The following is an 18,747-nucleotide window of genomic DNA, read 5'->3' on the forward strand; positions in this document are numbered from 1 at the left end:
GATCAGTGGTGTTCTGGTCACACCTGAGGGCTGAGCAGCTCAAACATGGGCTCCTTAAGAAGACGGGGTAGAGGGCAAGGTGGAGAATAGTTATACTTTGGTGCCTCATCCTTTTCATGTTACAAATGCTTACTGCTACACGCGGAAGGAATCCGGTGTAAGGAGTGCCCCAGTCCCCATCAGGGAACAGCCTTGATCATGCTTCCTCCCAGCAGATGGCAGCCTTCCCCAGAAGATGGTCTGGAGCACAAGCCAGTTCGTTCCACTTGCTGGCTTGGTGGCAACGTGAGCAGTGTAGTTTGTGTGCTAAGGAATAAAATACAGATATCTAAAGGGCATAGCACAGCAGTAACATTCTGATTATCTCTTAAAGGGAGATGCTTTTCACCATCCTGCTCAGAATCCTTTCGGGTCTTCTTCCTGTCAAGAGAGTCCGAAATGCAGTACTTGGATGCAATCTCAAAAACGACAGAATGATCTCTGTTCATTTCCAAGGCAAACCATTCAATATCACAGTAATCCAAGTCTATGCCCCAACCAGTAACACTGAAGAAGCTGAAGTTGAACGGTTCTATGAAGATCTACAAGACCTTTTAGAACTAACACCCAAAAAAGATGTCCTTTTCATTATAGGGGACTGGAATGCAAAAGTAGGAAGTCAAGAAACACCTGGAGTAACAGGCAAATTTGGCCTTGGAATACGGAATGAAGCAGGGCAAAGACTAATAGAGTTTTGCCAAGAAAATGCACTGGTCATAACAAACACCCTCTTCCAACAACACAAGAGAAGACTCTATACATGGACATCACCAGATGGTCAACACCGAAATCAGATTGATTATATTCTTTGCAGCAAAAGATGGAGAAGCTCTATACAGTCAGCAAAAACAAGACCAGGAGCTAACTGTGGCTCAGACCATGAACTCCTTATTGCCAAATTCAGACTTATATTGAAGAAAGTAGGGAAAACCACTAGGCCATTCAGGTACAACCTAAATCAAATCCCTTATGATTATACAGTGAAAGTGAGAAATAGATTTAAGGGACTAGATCTGATAGATAGAGCGCCTGATGAACTATGGAATGAGGTTCGTGACATTGTACAGGAGACAGGGATCAAGACCATCCCCATGGAAAAGAAATGCAAAAAAGCAAAATGGCTGTCTGGGGAGGCCTTACAAATAGCTGTGAAAAGAAGAGAAGCAAAAAGCAAAGGGAAAAAGGAAAGATATAAACATCTAAATGCAGAGTTCCAAAGAATAGCAAGAAGAGATAAGAAAGCCTTCTTCAGTGATCAATGCAAAGAAATAGAGGAAAACAACAGAATGGGAAAGACTAGGGATCTCTTCAAGAAAATCAGAGATACCAAAGGAACATTTCATGCAAAGATGGGCTCGATAAAGGACAGAAATGGTATGGACCTAACGGAAGCAGAAGATATTAAGAAGAGATGGCAAGAATACACAGAAGAACTGTACAAAAAAGATCTTCACGACCCAGATAATCACGATGGTGTGATCACTGACCTAGAGCCAGATATCCTGGAATGTGAAGTTAAGTGGGCCTTAGAAAGCATCACTACAAACAAAGCTAGTGGAGGTGATAGAATTCCAGTGGACCTATTCCAAATCCTGAAAGGTGATGCTGTGAAAGTGCTGCACTCAATATGCCAGCAAATTTGGAAAACTCAGCAGTGGCCACAGAAGTGGAAAAGGTCAGTTTTCATTCCAATCCCAAAGAAAGGCAATGCCAAAGAATGCTCAAACTACTGCACAATTGCACTCATCTCACACGCTAGTAAAGTAATGCTCAAAATTCTCCAAGCCAGGCTTCAGCAATATGTGAACCGTGAACTTCCTGATGTTCAAGCTGGTTTTAGAAAAGGCAGAGGAACCAGAGATCAAATTGCCAACATCCGCTGGATCATCAAAAAAGCAAGAGAGTTCCAGGAAAACATCTATTTCTGCTTTATTGACTATGCCAAAGCCTTTGACTGTGTTGATCACAATCAACTGTGGAAAATTCTTCAAGAGATGGGAATACCAGACCACCTGATCTGCCTCTTGAGAAATCTGTATGCAGGTCAGGAAGCAACAGTTAGGACTGGACATGGAACAACAGACTGGTTCCAAATAGGAAAAGGAGTTCGTCAAGACTGTATATTGTCACCCTGCTTATTTAACTTATATGCAGAGTATGTCATGAGAAACGCTGGACTGGAAGAAACACAAGCTGGAATCAAGATTGCCGGGAGAAATATCAATAACCTCAGATATGCAAATGACACCACCCTTATGGCAGAAAGTGAAGAGGAACTCAAAAGCCTCTTGATGAAAGTGAAAGTGGAGAGTGAAAAAGTTGGCTTAAAGCTCAACATTCAGAAAACGAAGATCATGGCATCTTGTCCCATCACTTCATGGCAAATAGATGGGGAAACAGTGGAAACAGTGTCAGACTTTATTTTTCTGGGCTCCAAAATCACTACAGATGGTGACTGCAGCCATGAAATTAAAAGACGCTTACTCCTTGGAAGGAAAGTTATGACCAACCTAGATAGCATATTCAAAAGCAGAGACATTACTTTGCCAACAAAGGTTCGTCCAGTCAAGGCTATGGTTTTTCCAGTGGTCAATATGGATGTGAGAGTTGGACTGTGAAGAAGGCTGAGCGCTGAAGAATTGAAGCTTTTGAACTGTGGTGTTGGAGAAGACTCTTGAGAGTCCCTTGGACTGCAAGGAGATCCAACCAGTCCATTCTGAAGGAGATCAGCCCTGGGATTTCTTTGGAAGAAATGATGCTAAAGCTGAAACTCCAGTACTTTGGCCACCTCATGTGAAGAGTTGACTCATTGGAAAAGACTCTGATGCTGGGAGGGATTGGGGACAAGAGGAGAAGGGGACAACAGAGGACGAGATGGCTGGATGGCATCACTGACTGGATGGACGTGAGTCTGAGTGAACTCCGGGAGTTGGTGATGGACAGGGAGGCCTGGCGTGCTGCGATTCATGGGGTCGCAAAGAGTCGGACACAACTGAGCGACTGATCTGATCTGATCTGACCAGGGCCCATTGTGATCTGACAGTGAAAGTTAGTCTCTCAGTCATGTCCAACTCTTTGCAAGTCTTTGAACTGTAACCCACCAGGGTCCTCTGTCCATGGGGTTTTCCAGGCAAGCGTACTGGAGTGGGTTGCCATTTTCTTCTCCAGGGGATCTTCCCAATCCAGAGATCAAACCCACATCTCCTGTGTCTCCTGCATTGCAGGCAGATTCTTAACCTGCTGAGCTAACATTGCTGCATGCAAACTCTTTAGTTGCCGCATATGGAATCCAGTTCCCTGACCAGGGATCGAACCCTGGCCCCCTGCATTGAGAGAACGGAGTCTTAGCTACTGGGCTACCAGGAAGGTCCTTGTTGTATCACTCTGCAAAGTACTTTTTTTTTTTCTTCCTGAATGGGAAACTTTATTTTGTTGGAGTAGTAGGCAGGGGTCCAGTCTTAGAACTTCTGAAATTGCATCTTGGTGCCAGCAGCCTTGGCGAAGTCCATGTTGAAGCACATTGTCTTGCTCAGAGGCCAGCACTCACCCACTGTGGCAATATTGAGGATCTTGACATCCCTAAAGCAGGAGGAAAGGTGCATGGACATATTCTTACGGTACGAAGCGGTTGGTGCTTTTGGGTAGTGGAGGTAGTCTCAGTGATGCCAGTGGTCCTCTGCATCTTCATCTTAGCCACTAAACAGGATCCACACTTGGATGGAGATGATACCATTGGAAAAGAAAGGGCATTTCTTCTGCATATAAGTGCCCCCCAGGCTTCCTTTGGTGTATTAAAGACCAGATCAATGTTCTTGTTGTATCATGGGACCGTCTTCTTGCCAGTTTCTCTAAGCAGGACCCTCTTCTTATTTTGGAAAATGATTGGTTGTGTTTCATAGGCACGCCCAGTCTGAATGTCTGCCATCTTCCTCGCCACTTGAAAAAAAGCTCTGCAAAGTATTTTTGTCCTCAGCTTACAGAAGAGGAATCTGAGACTAGGTAGTTTGTCTGCAGGTGTGTAGTGGTGGGACCAGCGTTCAAAGCCCTGTCGGTTTGATCCAAAGCCTGGAATATCTCAGGGACTGGACTGGAGTGAGAGTGGGGGATCATCGGGAGAGAAGAATGGTGAAAAAAAGTACTGTTGTTAATCTCTAGGAAAAAGGAGCTGGGAAATATTTTAGGGAGTGTTACTAGAGTCATGCTCAGAAAGGTCTACCCAAAGGATGGATTGGATATGTACAATCCTGCCCTCGCCCCCAAAGAAATATGGCTGCTTGAACTCTGCTATGCCCGAGTCATGGCTCCAGCCACATTCTGGGGATTTCAATACAAGCACATACTTAGTAGAAGAGGGAGCTTGATGCTATTGGAAAGAGCACTAAACTAGGAGGTAAGAGGTTTGGAAGTTACTTTTGGTCTTGTCATAGATGCGTGTTTCCTTTCTAGTGAAATGACATGCATGAACCTGTTTCCTTTCTAGTGAAATGAGATGCGTGAACTCACTCTCTACAGACACTTGTAAATGCTGAGAGTCTGGATGTTAATACAACTGCTTAATTTGATACAGCAAGGTGTTGCCAAAGTGAGATTACTATAGATTCTTGAATATAAGGAAAGAAAAAATTCTGGCCAATTTGAATAGATAATCTTTTAGGGAGAAAGACAATAGACAAACGTTTGTTTAGAATTGTGTTAACTTCGCTATACCTATAAAATTAAAATAACATTAAAATCAATGATATAATTTAGAAAGTTATTTCTAATGTCATATTTCATAGAAAAACAGTTTTATTCAACTTTTTTATTTGCATGCTTAATACCACTTACCTCTTGACTAATTTAACAGTTTTTCCAGAAAAATCATTTTTATCTCTACAGCTTTATTATAGAAATATTCAAATGCACCCAAAATAGAGAATGTTATAATACACCCCCATCTAGTTTTAATATTTATCATTTTGCTAATCGTTTCATCTAGACATTCTCCTGCCAACCCTTCCTACTGTGCACACATGCGTGAGCACATGCACAAGTGCACACACACACACACACACACGTTTTGGGGCCTCCTGTAGGACAAATTGTTGTAAAGAAAATACTAGACAGCATGTCGTTTTGCCCATTATATCTTGTATGCCTTTCTAATTACTAAGGACTTTTTAAAAAAACGTATCATGTCATTATTTGCACTTTGAATCTACAATTATTATTTAATACCATCTAATACCTGTTAAATATTTAAACTTCCTTAATTGTCTCTGCCTGCAATACAGGAGACCTAGGTTTGATCCTTAGGTGGGGAAGATCCCCTGGAGAAGGAAATGGCAACCCACTCCAGTAGAGTTGCCTGGAGAGTCCCATGGACAGAGGATCCTGGTGGGCTACAGTCCAGGGGGTCACAGAGAGCTGGAATAACTGAGCAACTAACTTTCACTTGTAGTTGTCTCAAAACTGTATTTTTACAGCTGGTCCGTTCTAATTAGGCCTCAAACAAGGGTCACACGGCTCTGTTACTCTTTAACACTAACTCTAATCCTCTCTCCCTTTTAAAACACACTTGTTAGAAAAATTGGGTAAAATATCCCATGTTCTGAATTTAATTTGTTTTTTGTGATGTCTTTAACTTGTTCTGTTAGCTCCTCTGTTTCTTGCAAAGCATATAGACTGAGAGACCTGCTTAGATTGAAACTAAATTGTTTCGAGCAAGAATTTTTCATAGGTGGTGCTGACACACAGTGTCAGGCTCTCCCGTTTGTGGTGATTCTCAGGTTGACAAGTGAGTTCAGGTGAGGTTGGCTCCATCCCTCCTTGGTAAAGCTCCTATCCACATTTCAGCAGCCGGTTTCAGTTTTTGCCTAGATTCCATCATAGCATTAGGGATAAGACAGGTCTCTTTTGGATCTATGTTTGATGCTGTTCCTGGCTATTGTTAGAAACCCATTCATGTAATGTAACAGAACTCTTAAAAATTCATTCTGTAGCTATACTTTTATCTTCACAATACAATCACCTCATTCTTTGTGTTTTGTCTTTCTTTTTGCTTTTTAAAATGACATCCAACATCCAACGCTTAAGATTATAAAATTATATCACCAAAATATTATTAAATCTGTTTTAAATTTCTTTACCTCTTCCCTCTTTTGTAAAATACAGATTTAAACTTAAATTGTATGGAGAGCTCTATAATTATTCCATTCTAGCATTAACTGAAATTATTTCAGGCTGCTGTGTTTTTGTTTGCCATTTCTTTGTTGGGAAAATAAAGTAATTGAGGAAGTGCTTCCTAAGATGAGTTCTTATAAGGACTTGCATGTAAGGTAACCTTTTTTCTGAGAAATAATTTTTGGGAACAAAATCTAGCCTTATATTCAGTTATTATGATACTTTACTGAAAACTTCTTATTTTTTTAAAATTTATCTTAGTTTCATGTAACACATATATCAAAAATAAAATTTGAAGAAGGAAAAATCTAAGAAAATAAGATTTTCTTCATCTTTTCATTATCAAGTCTTATAATTTATTTAATGTGTGTGTGTATAAAACCATTAAGAGACCTCACAAGAGAAGTTTCTTTCAGATTTCATTTTAGGAAAAGTTTATGGCTTTTGCTTTCAGTGGTAAAATGTTCAGATATAATGGTACATGACTTTATTTTACATTCTTCATTTTGTATTTTTATTTCCCTTGTTCATCTACTTTTTTTCTACCTGTTTTCCTGAATTTTTCATCTTAGATAATATCCTGTTATGTGTTTATGTAAGCAATCTCAAATCCTTTTAGAAATGAGGGGGAGGGTATAAAGGCATAAAGAATCCAGTGAAAATACATGTTAATACAGGTTCACAATTAGGTTCTCATTGCATTAATATTACTTTTCATAGTTGGAACCCTTAACAGTAAATTATTTAAACTTTACAATTACTCAAACTTAATAGTTACTTAAACTTTTTCTTTACTTATAGAAATTTAAGCAGAATCCTAATTTAAAAATTTTTAGTATTCCTCTGGGTCATCCCAGTGCACCAACCCCAAGCATCCTGTATCATGCATCAGACCCGGACTGGTGATTCGTTTCACATATGATATTATACATGTTTCAACAGAGGGATGGTATGGGGAGGGAGGTGGGAGGAGGGTTCAGGATGGGGAACACATGTGCACCCGTGGCAGATTCATGTTGATGTATGGCAAAACCAATATAATGTTGTAAAGTAATTAGCCTCTAATTAAAATAAATAAATTTATACTTAAAAAAAGAAAAGAAAAATTTTTTTAGCATTAATTATTTAATTTGCCCAAGATTGAACAGTTGAGTAAGTAACAAAACTGGGGTTTGAGCCATGTCTGTCTGATGTCAGAGCACACCCACTTTCCTTTACCCTGAACACTCCAGACGGTAGAAAATGTTATTTCAGAGCTCCCAGATATGGTTAGAAACTCCCCAGGAGAAACTGGAACAATTTGTCCTAAAGAGGCCTACTATAATAGGCCTTAGGATAAGGCCTATATTTGCCCACATTAAAAAAGAACTTCTAAACATGAATTTTAATTTGCTTCCATTTCGTCTGTTTTGGATAATACAGGTGTATCCAGCTTTTTACTGCTGAAGATACCACCATTAACATTTTTGTGCATAAGTCTTTGCCCACACTTGTAGTTACTTCTTTAGAGGACTAAAGAAAGTGCTCTGAAGTACTTCTAAAGTACTTCTATTTTAGAAGTAGAATTAGGTTAAGGAAGGTAAGTATTGCTGACTCATACACCAAATTATTTTTCACAAAATGAACTAATTTAAATATCCACCAGCAGCATGGAAGTACTTACTTCATCTGATGCTTCCAGCATTGTTATCCTTTGTAAAAACTTTTTGCTAATGTGATAGTTTTTTTTTTAAATCTCATTCTTTATTTGCATTGTTTTGATTACAAGCAAGTTTGAACTTTTTATGTTTATTAGCCCTTCATATGTCTTCCTCTTCTTTGAACTCCTCTTCTTTGTCTGTTTAACTTTTGAAACCTTTTTAGTGTTTTTCTTATTCATCTGTACTTTTATACTCTTCAGATATTAAGACTTTATTGTTTTGTTACTACATATTTCTCTCAATTTTTGTTTTCTAAGGTTTATTTTTTGACACACATTTTAAGTTTTAAATATTTTAATCTGTATGTTTCCTCTCTATCTTTCATCACCTTTAATGCAGATTAAAATCCAGTCATTAAGTACATATTCTCTTATTTTTACTCTAATTCAGTTTTTTAAAAAGAAAAAATTTAACTATTTGATTTACTTGTAGTTTACTTTGGCAGATGTGCTGTGCTTAGTCTCTCAGTCATGCCTGACTCTTGCGACCCCATGGACTGCAGCCTGCCAGGCTGCTCTGTCCATGGGGATTCTCCAGGCAAGAAGACTGGAGTGGTTGCCATGCCTTTCTCCAGGGATCTTCCCAACCCAGGAATCGAACCCTGGAGACCAAAGCAGGTCTCCTGCTTTGCAGATGGAGTCTTTACTGTCTGAGCCACTTGGGCCTTTCCCCCAAATAGTTATTTTTTCTAGTCCCTTTGTTTATTGATTTGTAATGGCTATTTTTAATCATATCTTTTATTTTTTTTAAACTTATTTATTTGGCTGCCATGGGTCTTAGTTGCAGCTTGGGAATCTTCAATCTTCTTTGCAGCATGCTGGTCTTTTTTAGCTGTGGCACGTGGAATCTTTTAGTTGTGGTGTGCGGGAATATCTTTGATTCCTATTGAATCTTATTTTTGCGTTTCCTTTTCCTTTTGCAGATCCTGATCCTTGCGACTTTGTAAGGAAACGGTAAGAATATAGATATAGCACTATTTTCCCAGACTTTACTAGCTGAAAGGGGTACTCAATCTGGGGCATTTGAAGTGAAAGCCTATCTTGAGGGTTTTGAGAAGATTCCTGTTCTTTCCCTTTGTCATAAGGCCCTGTTCTAGGGGCAATTCCCTTGGGAAAAGGAAGGAAGAGAGATAAAGTGGTTAAGATAGAGATGTAGGAGAATTCTCGCTCAGGGCTTGCTTGTCGCTCAGTGCTGTGTGAGTCACTTAATAGGGCTGAACCTAAAGGTTAAGTCCCTAAAGGCACTTGGGATTCTGCACTGACCATCTCATGTCACAGATTTTGTGAAGCTCATGTTAGTGTATCTCAATCTCCTCTTGCCTCTAATTCAAAATTCAGTAGCTAATGAAATTCCAAGTCAAGTGCCCTCTATGAAGAAAAAGAAATGTGTGTGTGTGTACATGTGGTGTGTACACTAGATGTCTCCTGAAGACAGATGCTTATTCTTGATTTGGTTAAGATATATTTAGAAGAGGTAATAGAATAAAATCATTCAAGAGAAAATACCAAAGGTTCATATCAATGGCTCATATAGATGAGAAGTAAATAATACCAGATTTTATTTCTTCACTCTTTTAATAAGTGCATTGAAGTTATTCATATTGTTATTCTTTACCATCTACATTTATTGTTATTGGTTGGACTTAGTTTGCATTTTCTAAGTACTATATTTTCTAGTTGTTTTTTCCTCACGTCTTTTAGGCATTAAATACTGCTGCCTTATTTTTATGTACTACTTTGCTGTTTAAATTTTATTTTCTCACAAGAATCCTGAGAAGTTGATAGGGTGGATATAATCAACTAGATTTTCTGAGAGAAAGTGAAATTCAGAGTAATCATGTCACTTTTGTAAGATGACTAGGCAGCAAATCTGGTAGAACTAACCTTTACTGAGTATTACTGAATATCCACTTAAAATACCAAGTTACTTCAACTAAATGCATGCCAGGTGAGCAGACTCTCCTATTACTAAATAGACAGTGAAATCATTTACATCTGGAAAGCTTTTATACTTAAAAAAAGACTGTGAAGAGTGTTTCTTTAAGTGTTTCTGTTTTTGTTGTTATATTATTTCTTGCTTTCATTTGATTGGTTAATTTGGTTTGACTCTGTGAGAAAATTTTGTTCTGTATTATTTGTGCCTGTCCCAATTCTCTAAATAATCTTGTTAAACAAATGTGCTGTACCTGATGCTTTTAAAAGAAATATTTAGTATAAGCAAAATATACACGGGTGTTCAGTCACTCAGTCATGTCCAACTCTTTGCAATCCCATGGACTATAGCCCCCCAGGCACCTCTATCCATGAGATTTTCCAGGCAAGAATACTGGAGTGGGTTGCCATTTCCTACTCTAGGATAAGCAAAATAGTCAAGTGTAAAAGAGCATTCTGACGGAAAGACAGAATTATTTGGATTACCCCATCAATTCAGACATGAAATTGTTTCTTAATTGTTGCTATATAAACATATGTTTTTTGCTCTGCTCCTAAAGTAAGAATTTCCAAAATTTTGTTAGCTATTGGCAAACTACAGGAGATTAATTATCAATGAAGACATGGAACAGCAAAGTAATCCTCATTAAAAAAGAAATCTGCCTTCAAGAGTTCAGATCCCTCCACCACATTCTTGTGTTTCTGCACAGGATCACGAGTAGATGTTGTAAGGTCATGTAATACTTGAGAGAGAAGACAAGCCTGCATTAAGATGAAGAGATGTAGGTTGAAGACGTGGCTATGGTGACACAATGCACAATAAGTGAATGAAAAGGAGAGATTAGTCAGACCTTCACGATTAGCAGGAGTTAATGAGATCATTTCCAATTAAAGTAACAATACAGTTTAACTATCTATATAAATAAATGGAGAAACTGTCAGTAGTCTTATATATAAAATGATGCATTAAAATAATATTATTTAGGTGGTAAAGAAAAGGTAGAAAGGGAAGAAACTGGCTTAGAGGTGATGATGGAGCCAGGAGCTAAATTGCCTGCAAAGATTCATATATAAGAAGATGTTTTGTCTGCACTATAGTTTGCTTTTTCCTCCACCTAGCCACCCTCTCTGAAAAGTTGGTTCAGGCCATCATAGCAGAGTTCGAACAGTACTTGCACAGCAAAATCATTTTTTTTTAATTGAGTAAGGGTGTAGTTTTTTTTTCCCTGGCAGTAGACATTATCTTCATTATTTCTAGACAATAGCAGACATATCTTGGGGCAGGGTGCATTGTATCAATTACATACATGTGTGTTCAATCACTCAGTCGTGTCCAACTCTTTGTGACACCATGGACTGTAACCCACCAGACTCCTCTGTCCATGGGATTTTTCAGGCAGGAATACTGGAGTGGATTGCCTTTTCCTTCTCCAGAGGGAGATCTTTCCCACAGAGGGATTGAAGCTGTGTCTCCAGCATCTCCTGCCTTGGCAGATGGACTCTTTACCACTGAGCCACATAGGAAGTCCATCAATTACATATCAGACCTCAAACATTTAACTGCTGAAGAATCTTTTGGTTATCTCAAACCACCATCACAATCTCATGTTTGGAAAGATTTGTTATTATTGTTCATTAACTTCTGCTGAGGATAGACATAATTAATCACATAGTTTCAAATAGCTGCAAAGGAGTCTGGAAAATGTAAAGGAACACATGGATAATTGGGGACCACAAACTGTCTCTGCTATAGGTGGATTCAGGATAGTCAGGGAAGTCCAAGGGAGCAGAATAGAGCAGGATGGAGGTTGAGTGGTACCCAAAGTATATTTTGCCTGTTTCATAGTTTACCTGAAGCCACAAATTCTGTCTGAAATTTTCCTATACAGTCTCTTCAACATCTAGTGCTATCAAGCATTTACAAATTTACTTTCTATGAAAATTGAGGGGTTTTGCCATTAAGTGTACATTTTACTTGGATTCTTCTGGAGACAGTACAGTCTTGGTTATATTGTGTATTTATTGTCTTTGTTTTATTGTATAGTATATTTTTAATGATTTTAAAAGTGAGAATTTGGGGTTCACAATATTTTTTAATACTTTTAGCTTTTTTTAGCACTCTTCAAATCCTGTATAATAGGACCTTGGTTTTTATTTCTCCATCAGATGAGATTTGTTTGATTACATCTAATGTAAACATATTTGTTAAGCATCCTCATTGAATTAATCTGCTGGTATTTGTTAGTTCTTTTTCTAGGAAGAGAATTCAAGATCTTTCTAGGCCTAAGAAACAATGGCGAGCCCCAGATAGGTAAGGTAATATTATGTAGTCTTGTTTGTGATGATTATTCCTTACATTCAATAAGTGTTATTTTTACCTGTCCACTTACTCTGCATCCTAGCCCCTCTGTGCTCAACTGGAGCCACTGAATCAGTATTGTCACCTCAGGTGAGTCAGCACATGGAAAGCGAACCTTAGGTCAGTAATTCTCAAATTTGTCTGCACACTGGAGTCATCTGGAAAATTTAAAAGCTACTGATTCTTGACTCCCTTGGCCTGGGGCACAGTCTAGACTTCAGGAGTGTTAAAGACTCCCCAGATGATCCTAACAGGCAGACAGGTTTGAGAGTCACTGTCCCAGGGCATATTCTACACGCACGTGACACACCTGTGTCCATCCTCCAAGTTCGGGTTTGCCGCGTCTAACATCTGTGTCTAAGCCTCTGCCGAGAGCACGCCTGTTCTCTGGGGTCTCCAGCAGGCTGGACTCGCTGGCTTTCCACTCCTGGTCACAGGACGTCCCCTTTTCTTTCTTGGTTCCTGAACAAAGCCTGATTTTTTCCCTAATCCATTGCTCTTTTATTTTCTAAATTAATGGATTTTATTTTTTAAAACAGTTTTAGACTTACAGAAAAACTAAAGTACAGAGAAAGTTTCTGTATTACCGCCCCTCCTCTAGTTTCCCCTAGTATTAACATTATTAACTTGCATTGAAAAGTGACAGTTTAGTCGCTTAGTCGTATCTGACTCTTTGCGACCCATGGATCGTAGGCTACCAGATTCCTCTGTCCAGGGGATTTCCCAGGCAAGAATACTGGAGTGGGTTGCCATTTCCTTCTCCAGGGGATCTTCCAGACCCAGGGATCGAACCCAGGTCTCCCACATTGTAGGCAGACACTTTACTGTCTGCCACCAGGGAAGTCTAATAAATTGCATTAGTGTGGTACATTTGTTACAGGTAATGAACAAATATTGAACATTATTATTAATGAAAGCCTATAGTTTACATTAGGGTTTACTTTTTGTGTTGTACAGTTCTCTGAGTCTTGACAAATGAGTAACGTTGTATATTCACGCTATATTATTTTACAGAATAGTTTCACTGCCCTAAAAATTACCTGTGCTCCACCTATTGATCCCTCTCCCTCTTTCCCTTCTCTCCAAATCCCTTGCAACCACTGATCTTTTAACTGTATCTGTAAGTTTACCTTTTCTGGAATGTTACGTAGTGTCGGAATTGTACAATATATAAATTTTCAGACAGGCTTCTTTCACTTAGCAAAATGCCTTTAGTGTTCCTCCATGGCTTTTCATTAATAGTACATTTCTTTTTAGCATTGAGTAATATTCCATAGTCTGGATGTACCATAGTGTATTCACTTACCGAAGGACATGTTGGTTGCCTCTGACTTGGTGCAATTATGAATAAACCTGCTGTAAATAGTCATTTGCAGGTTTTTGTGTAGATACAGGTTTTCAGCTCATTTGGGGAAAGACCTTGGAGTACGATGACTGGATCACATGGTAAGACTATGAGCTTGGCTTTGTGAGAAGCTGCAAAAATGTCTTCCAAAGTATCGGTACCATTCCTGCCACCAACGAATCAAAGTTCCTGTTGCGTCACATCTTCCCCAGTGTTGGTGTTATCAGTGTTTTCTATTTTAGCCCTTTTAATAAATGCGCAGAGGTGCCTCGTTATTTTGATTTGCAGTTCCCTAAGGACATGATGTTGAGCGTATTACATATGCCTATTTGCCGTCTGTGTATCATCTTCTCTAAAATGTCTATTCACGTCTTTTGTCCATTTTTTAATTGGGTTGTTTGTTCTTGAAATCCCAAGCCCCAGTGGGATGGTATCTGGAGGAGAGGTCTACAGGAGTTAATTAGATCTGACCACCTGGCACAGTGCTTCACCCGAGGTGAGGTCACAGTGTGGATAAGTGATGTGCTCATTTTATGATGATCTTACTGTAATTACAGCATCCATTACATGATGGCAGAAACAACTGTCTCTAATAGATTCATTTTTGGTCCTCACCTTTTAAGACAGTAGATAAAACAGTCTTGTTCTTGTTTTAACTTCCATACATAGTTTATCGGCTCCTGATGCCTGGAAATTGTAAAATTTTATAATAGAGATAGTTCCTGAAGTGAAGTAAAATCAATAGAGAAGCCACCAAGAGCCATTTCTAAGATGTCAATTATCACTGAATTTTCTTACCATTTCTTTTCCTGTTTTTTAACAGAAAACTGTTTTGGGGAAATCAAGATCCTATTCGCCCTGTTTCCCGGAGTGCTTTGAAGGCTCAAATGACCCAAAGATTAGAGAATCTTGCCCAGTCTAAGGAAGTCTCCCACCGATATGTACCTAACAGGTTAGTATTTGTGTATTACCAGGTTGTGTGTTTTCAGAAACACAAAATTTACTAAAGATTAGGGATTCTATATCCATTTCCAATCTGATGCTACAGCAAAACTTTTCCAGAGCAACATCTAATATTTAGCTACTGCAGACTTGTATTATACCTTATAGTTTATTGGCTTATCATGATTTTGATTTTTTAATAAAATGAGGGTGTTATGCAAGGATATGTACCATAGATGGGCTTCCCGGGTGGTGCTAGTGGTAAAGAACCCAGCTGCCAATGCATAAGAGATGAGGGTTCAATCCCTGCATCAAGAAGTTCTCCTGAAGGGTGTGGCAACCCACTCCAGTATTCTTGCCTGGAGAATCTCTTGGACAGAGGAGGCTGACGGGCTATAGTTCATAATGTCACAAAGAGTTGGGCATGACTGAAGCAACAGCACACATGCCATGTACAATATATAACACTGTTGTGTTATATACTATATATAGTACAATATATAACACTTCTTTTATTCATGAAACTATGAATTTTCTATAGCACCTATGGGCTTGGTTATAATGAGGTAATTAGGGCATCTAAAAGTAATAATGTTGTTAAGACTTTTGATGCCCTTTGCAAATTTGTTTTCATTGGATATTTGTTGAATGACTGGACTTTCCTAGTTGGCGCTTTGAGGAAAGATGATAAGGTGTAGGGAAGATGGGTACAGGCATGAGGGAAGTTAAAGTAAAGAAAAAAGTGAAGATAACCATTATTTGAAGTTTGGTTTATATGATAATTGAGGTAGCCATTTCTCTACCTCCTTCAATATACAGTTTAGTTAAAAGTCAGCAAACTTTTTCTGGAAGGGGCCATATGTAAAGTTGGCCATAAATTGTCTGCTGCAACTCCGAGAAAGCACCTATCGACATATGTAAACAATTGTGCCTGTGTTCCAACAAAATCTTAGAATCTTTGCATCTATATTCATAAGATATTGATCTGTAGTTTTCTTCTAATGTCTTTCTTTTTGTAGTGTCTTTGTTTATGGTAATGCTGTCTTCATAGAATCAGTTGGAAAATGTGTAGAATTTTTTACTTCTTTGTGGGCTCCTATTACACTATTGGAGATTAGGTGCTTGGATTTGATCACTCAAATTCATGCCTGTCTCACTCACTTTCCCTTCTGCAACTTGCAGGGTTCAATATTATTATAGCTGTGGCAGAGAGTCTGTAATCTGGGAGATCCCCTCTCCTGCACTGTTTTGCCAACCTTCCAAAAGGATCCAGAAGCTGGCACAGCCCAACAGATCCAAGAGACGGTACCTGATAGACAGGTAGAGTACCTTGAGAAGCTCTATAAATTCTCATCTGATTTGATGACTGTCACAATATTGTTGTTCTTATTTGAGTATATGCAATTTCACAAAATAGAAGTCCACTTGGTTTTCAAAGGATCAGAGTGAAAAATCAGAAGTTTGCAGCAATTGTAGGTAATCAGAAGATCATCATCAATAATTACATTTGACTCAAATTGTAGTGAAGTGAAAATTTACACCATGCTCACCAGTGTCAGCCAATTCAAAAATATTCAAATGAAACATTACAGGTTTTTGCGATTCATATTCTCATATGCCCCTGTGACTATAAATCCTCTTCCTTTTGCTTTAAATGCTGGATTTCTACTTGTCTTTAAAAGATCTCTGGGTTGGGAAATCCCCTGGGGAAGGGAACAGCTACCCACTCTGGTATTCTGGCCTGGAGAATCCCATAGACAGAGGACCCTGGCAGGCTACAGCCCATGGGGTCACAAAAAGTCACAACTGAGTGACTTTCACTTTAAAAGACAGCTTTGGTGATACCTTCCACATGAGAACTATGATTGTAGTGAGGTTATTGGAAAAAATGTTAGGTTGTATTAGTGGAGTATGTACAAGGTTCACTTACAGGAGTGTGATACTACTACTGTGCACTACTTTAGAGCACATTAGGTGTGTATGTCCACTCATGGATGTTATACCTTAGGAAACTGATAATAAATTTGAGACTATTCAGATGGGAATGAATAAGATGTTGAGTCTTCTGGAAAATGAGTAATAGGAGAAATAATATGTTTAACTTAGAGAAGACACCAAGGAAACAGTAATAACTGTGTTTAAAAGGTAATAGCTGTGTTTAAAAGGTCAGCATCTGAAAGAGGAAGGGAAAATGAAAGCAATGGCACCCCACTCCAGTACCCTTGCCTGGAAAATCCCATGGACGGAGGAGCCTGGTAGGCTGCAGTCCATGGGGTCTCTTAAGAGTCGGGCACGAATGAGCGACTTCACTTTCACTTTTCACTTTCATGCATTGGAGAAGGCAATGGCAACCCACTCCAGTATTCTTGCCTGGAGAATCCCAGGGACAGGGGAGCCTGGTGGGCTGCCGTCTCTGGGGTCGCACAGAGTCAGACACGACTGAAGTGACTTAGCAGCAGCAATGTTTATTCTAGAACTTGAAGTAGAACAAGGAATTTATAGAGCAGCCAGTGTCACCTAAGTGTACAGAAATCTTTCTGATAGCTATTCAGTAGGGAAAGTGTTTATCTGGAGAAATCAACTGCTATCTCCACCCAATCCCCTGAAAATGTTCAAGCACAAACAGGAATGATGACTTTATGTGGATTTTAAAAAAGATTCCTGTATTCAGGGAGTTGAACTGGACAACTTGAGTCTTTTTCCATCATAAAATCCAGCAAAAGTGGCCCAGTTTGTCCATAAAATTTGCTTATTTATCAATTCATTCAATAAAATCTGTTAATATAGTTAAAGTATACATGTAAATTTGGTAGTTATAGATTTCAATTTATAAATGGAAAGAATACTCATCTGTCACCAATTTTTGAGACATTTTTAATGTTTCATATTAACCTACAATACCTACCTGACATTTATAGGACGGTATACCCAATAACAGCAGAACACACATTCTTCTCAAGTGTACATGAAATATTCTTTAGGATAGATCATATATTAGGTCATAAAACAAATGTCAATAATTTGAGGAGAATTGAATTCATACAATTCAATTCAATTCAATTCAATTCATACAATTCATCAGTTCTCTGGCCACAGTGAAATGAAATTAGGAACCAATAGCAGAAGGGACATTTTATTTATTTATTTATTTATTTATTTATTTATTTTTTTTATGGACATTTTAAATATGTGAAATTAAATACCTTCCTAAACAAAAACAATGGGTCAAAGAATGAATCACTTTGATATTAATAAAAATAAAACACAATATACCACAACTTATAGCGAAAATAGTGATTAGCGGGAAATTTTAGCTATAAATGCCTACATTAAAAAATAAAAGATTGAAAACCGTAACTTAATCTTCCATCTTAAGAAATTACAAATGAAAATCAAGCTAATTCAAAAGTAGCAGATAGAAGGAAATAATAAAGATCAGAGTAGAAACAAATAGGAACTAGGGAGATGGAGAAAAATCAACAAAATCGAACGTTGGCTCTTTGAAAAGATCAACAACAACAAAAACACTTTGGCTAGCCTTACCAAGACAAAAAGATTCAAATTACTAAAATCATGAAAGAAAGGAGCTTCCCTGGTGGCTCAGTTGGCAAAGAATCCACCTGCAATGCAGGAGACCCAAGTTCAATCCCAGGGTGGGGAAGATCCCCTGGAGAAGGATATTGCAACCCACTCCAGTATTCTTGCCTGAAAAATCCCAAGGACAGAGGAGCCTGGTGGGCTATGGTCCATGGGGTTGCAAAGAGTCAGACACAACTTAGCAACTAAACCACCAAGAGAGAAAGAAGGGACCATTCTAAGGAATCATATGCAAAAGAAGAGTTACTACTATTGATCTTATAGAGATAAAAAAGGATTATAAGGGATTACTCTGAGAAATTATAAGCTCAACAGATTAGATAACATAAATGAAACGGACAAATTCCTAGGAAGACAAACTACTGAAACTTAACTGAATAATAGAAAATCTCAAAAGACTCATAATAAGTAAAGAGATTTAATTAATAATTTTTAAAAACTTCCTATGAACAGCTCAGGAACAGATGCTTTCATTGATAAACTTAGTGATATGTGTAGAGAAGAACTAACACCAATCCTTCAGTTTCCTCCAAAAACTAGGTCATGAGCTCCATATTATTCCTGATACCAAAACCAGGAAAGGTCATTACAAGAGAACAAAATGACAGAAATATCTCTTATGAGTATGTATGTAACAGTTCATACCAAAATACTACCAAACCAAGTCTAAAT

The 18,747-nt window shown here is 38.3% G+C and overlaps 1 protein-coding gene and 1 pseudogene across 1 annotated transcript in view; one reads left to right on the forward strand and one right to left on the reverse strand.

The window, feature by feature from the left end:
* Positions 1-18,747, forward strand: part of SPMAP2L (sperm microtubule associated protein 2 like) — a 41,591-nt gene that overhangs the window by 5,318 nt on the left and 17,526 nt on the right. The window contains exons 2-5 of the mRNA XM_005899039.2: positions 8,824-8,854; positions 12,078-12,143; positions 14,360-14,488; positions 15,661-15,798. Of these exons, the coding sequence (XP_005899101.2) occupies positions 8,824-8,854; positions 12,078-12,143; positions 14,360-14,488; positions 15,661-15,798 (364 nt within the window). The remainder of the gene's footprint in view (positions 1-8,823; positions 8,855-12,077; positions 12,144-14,359; positions 14,489-15,660; positions 15,799-18,747) is intronic.
* LOC102280219 (small ribosomal subunit protein uS17-like) lies at positions 3,498-3,964 on the reverse strand (annotated as a pseudogene).

Source organism: Bos mutus, chromosome 6, assembly GCF_027580195.1.
Source record: "Bos mutus isolate GX-2022 chromosome 6, NWIPB_WYAK_1.1, whole genome shotgun sequence".
Lineage (NCBI taxonomy): Eukaryota > Metazoa > Chordata > Mammalia > Artiodactyla > Bovidae > Bos > Bos mutus.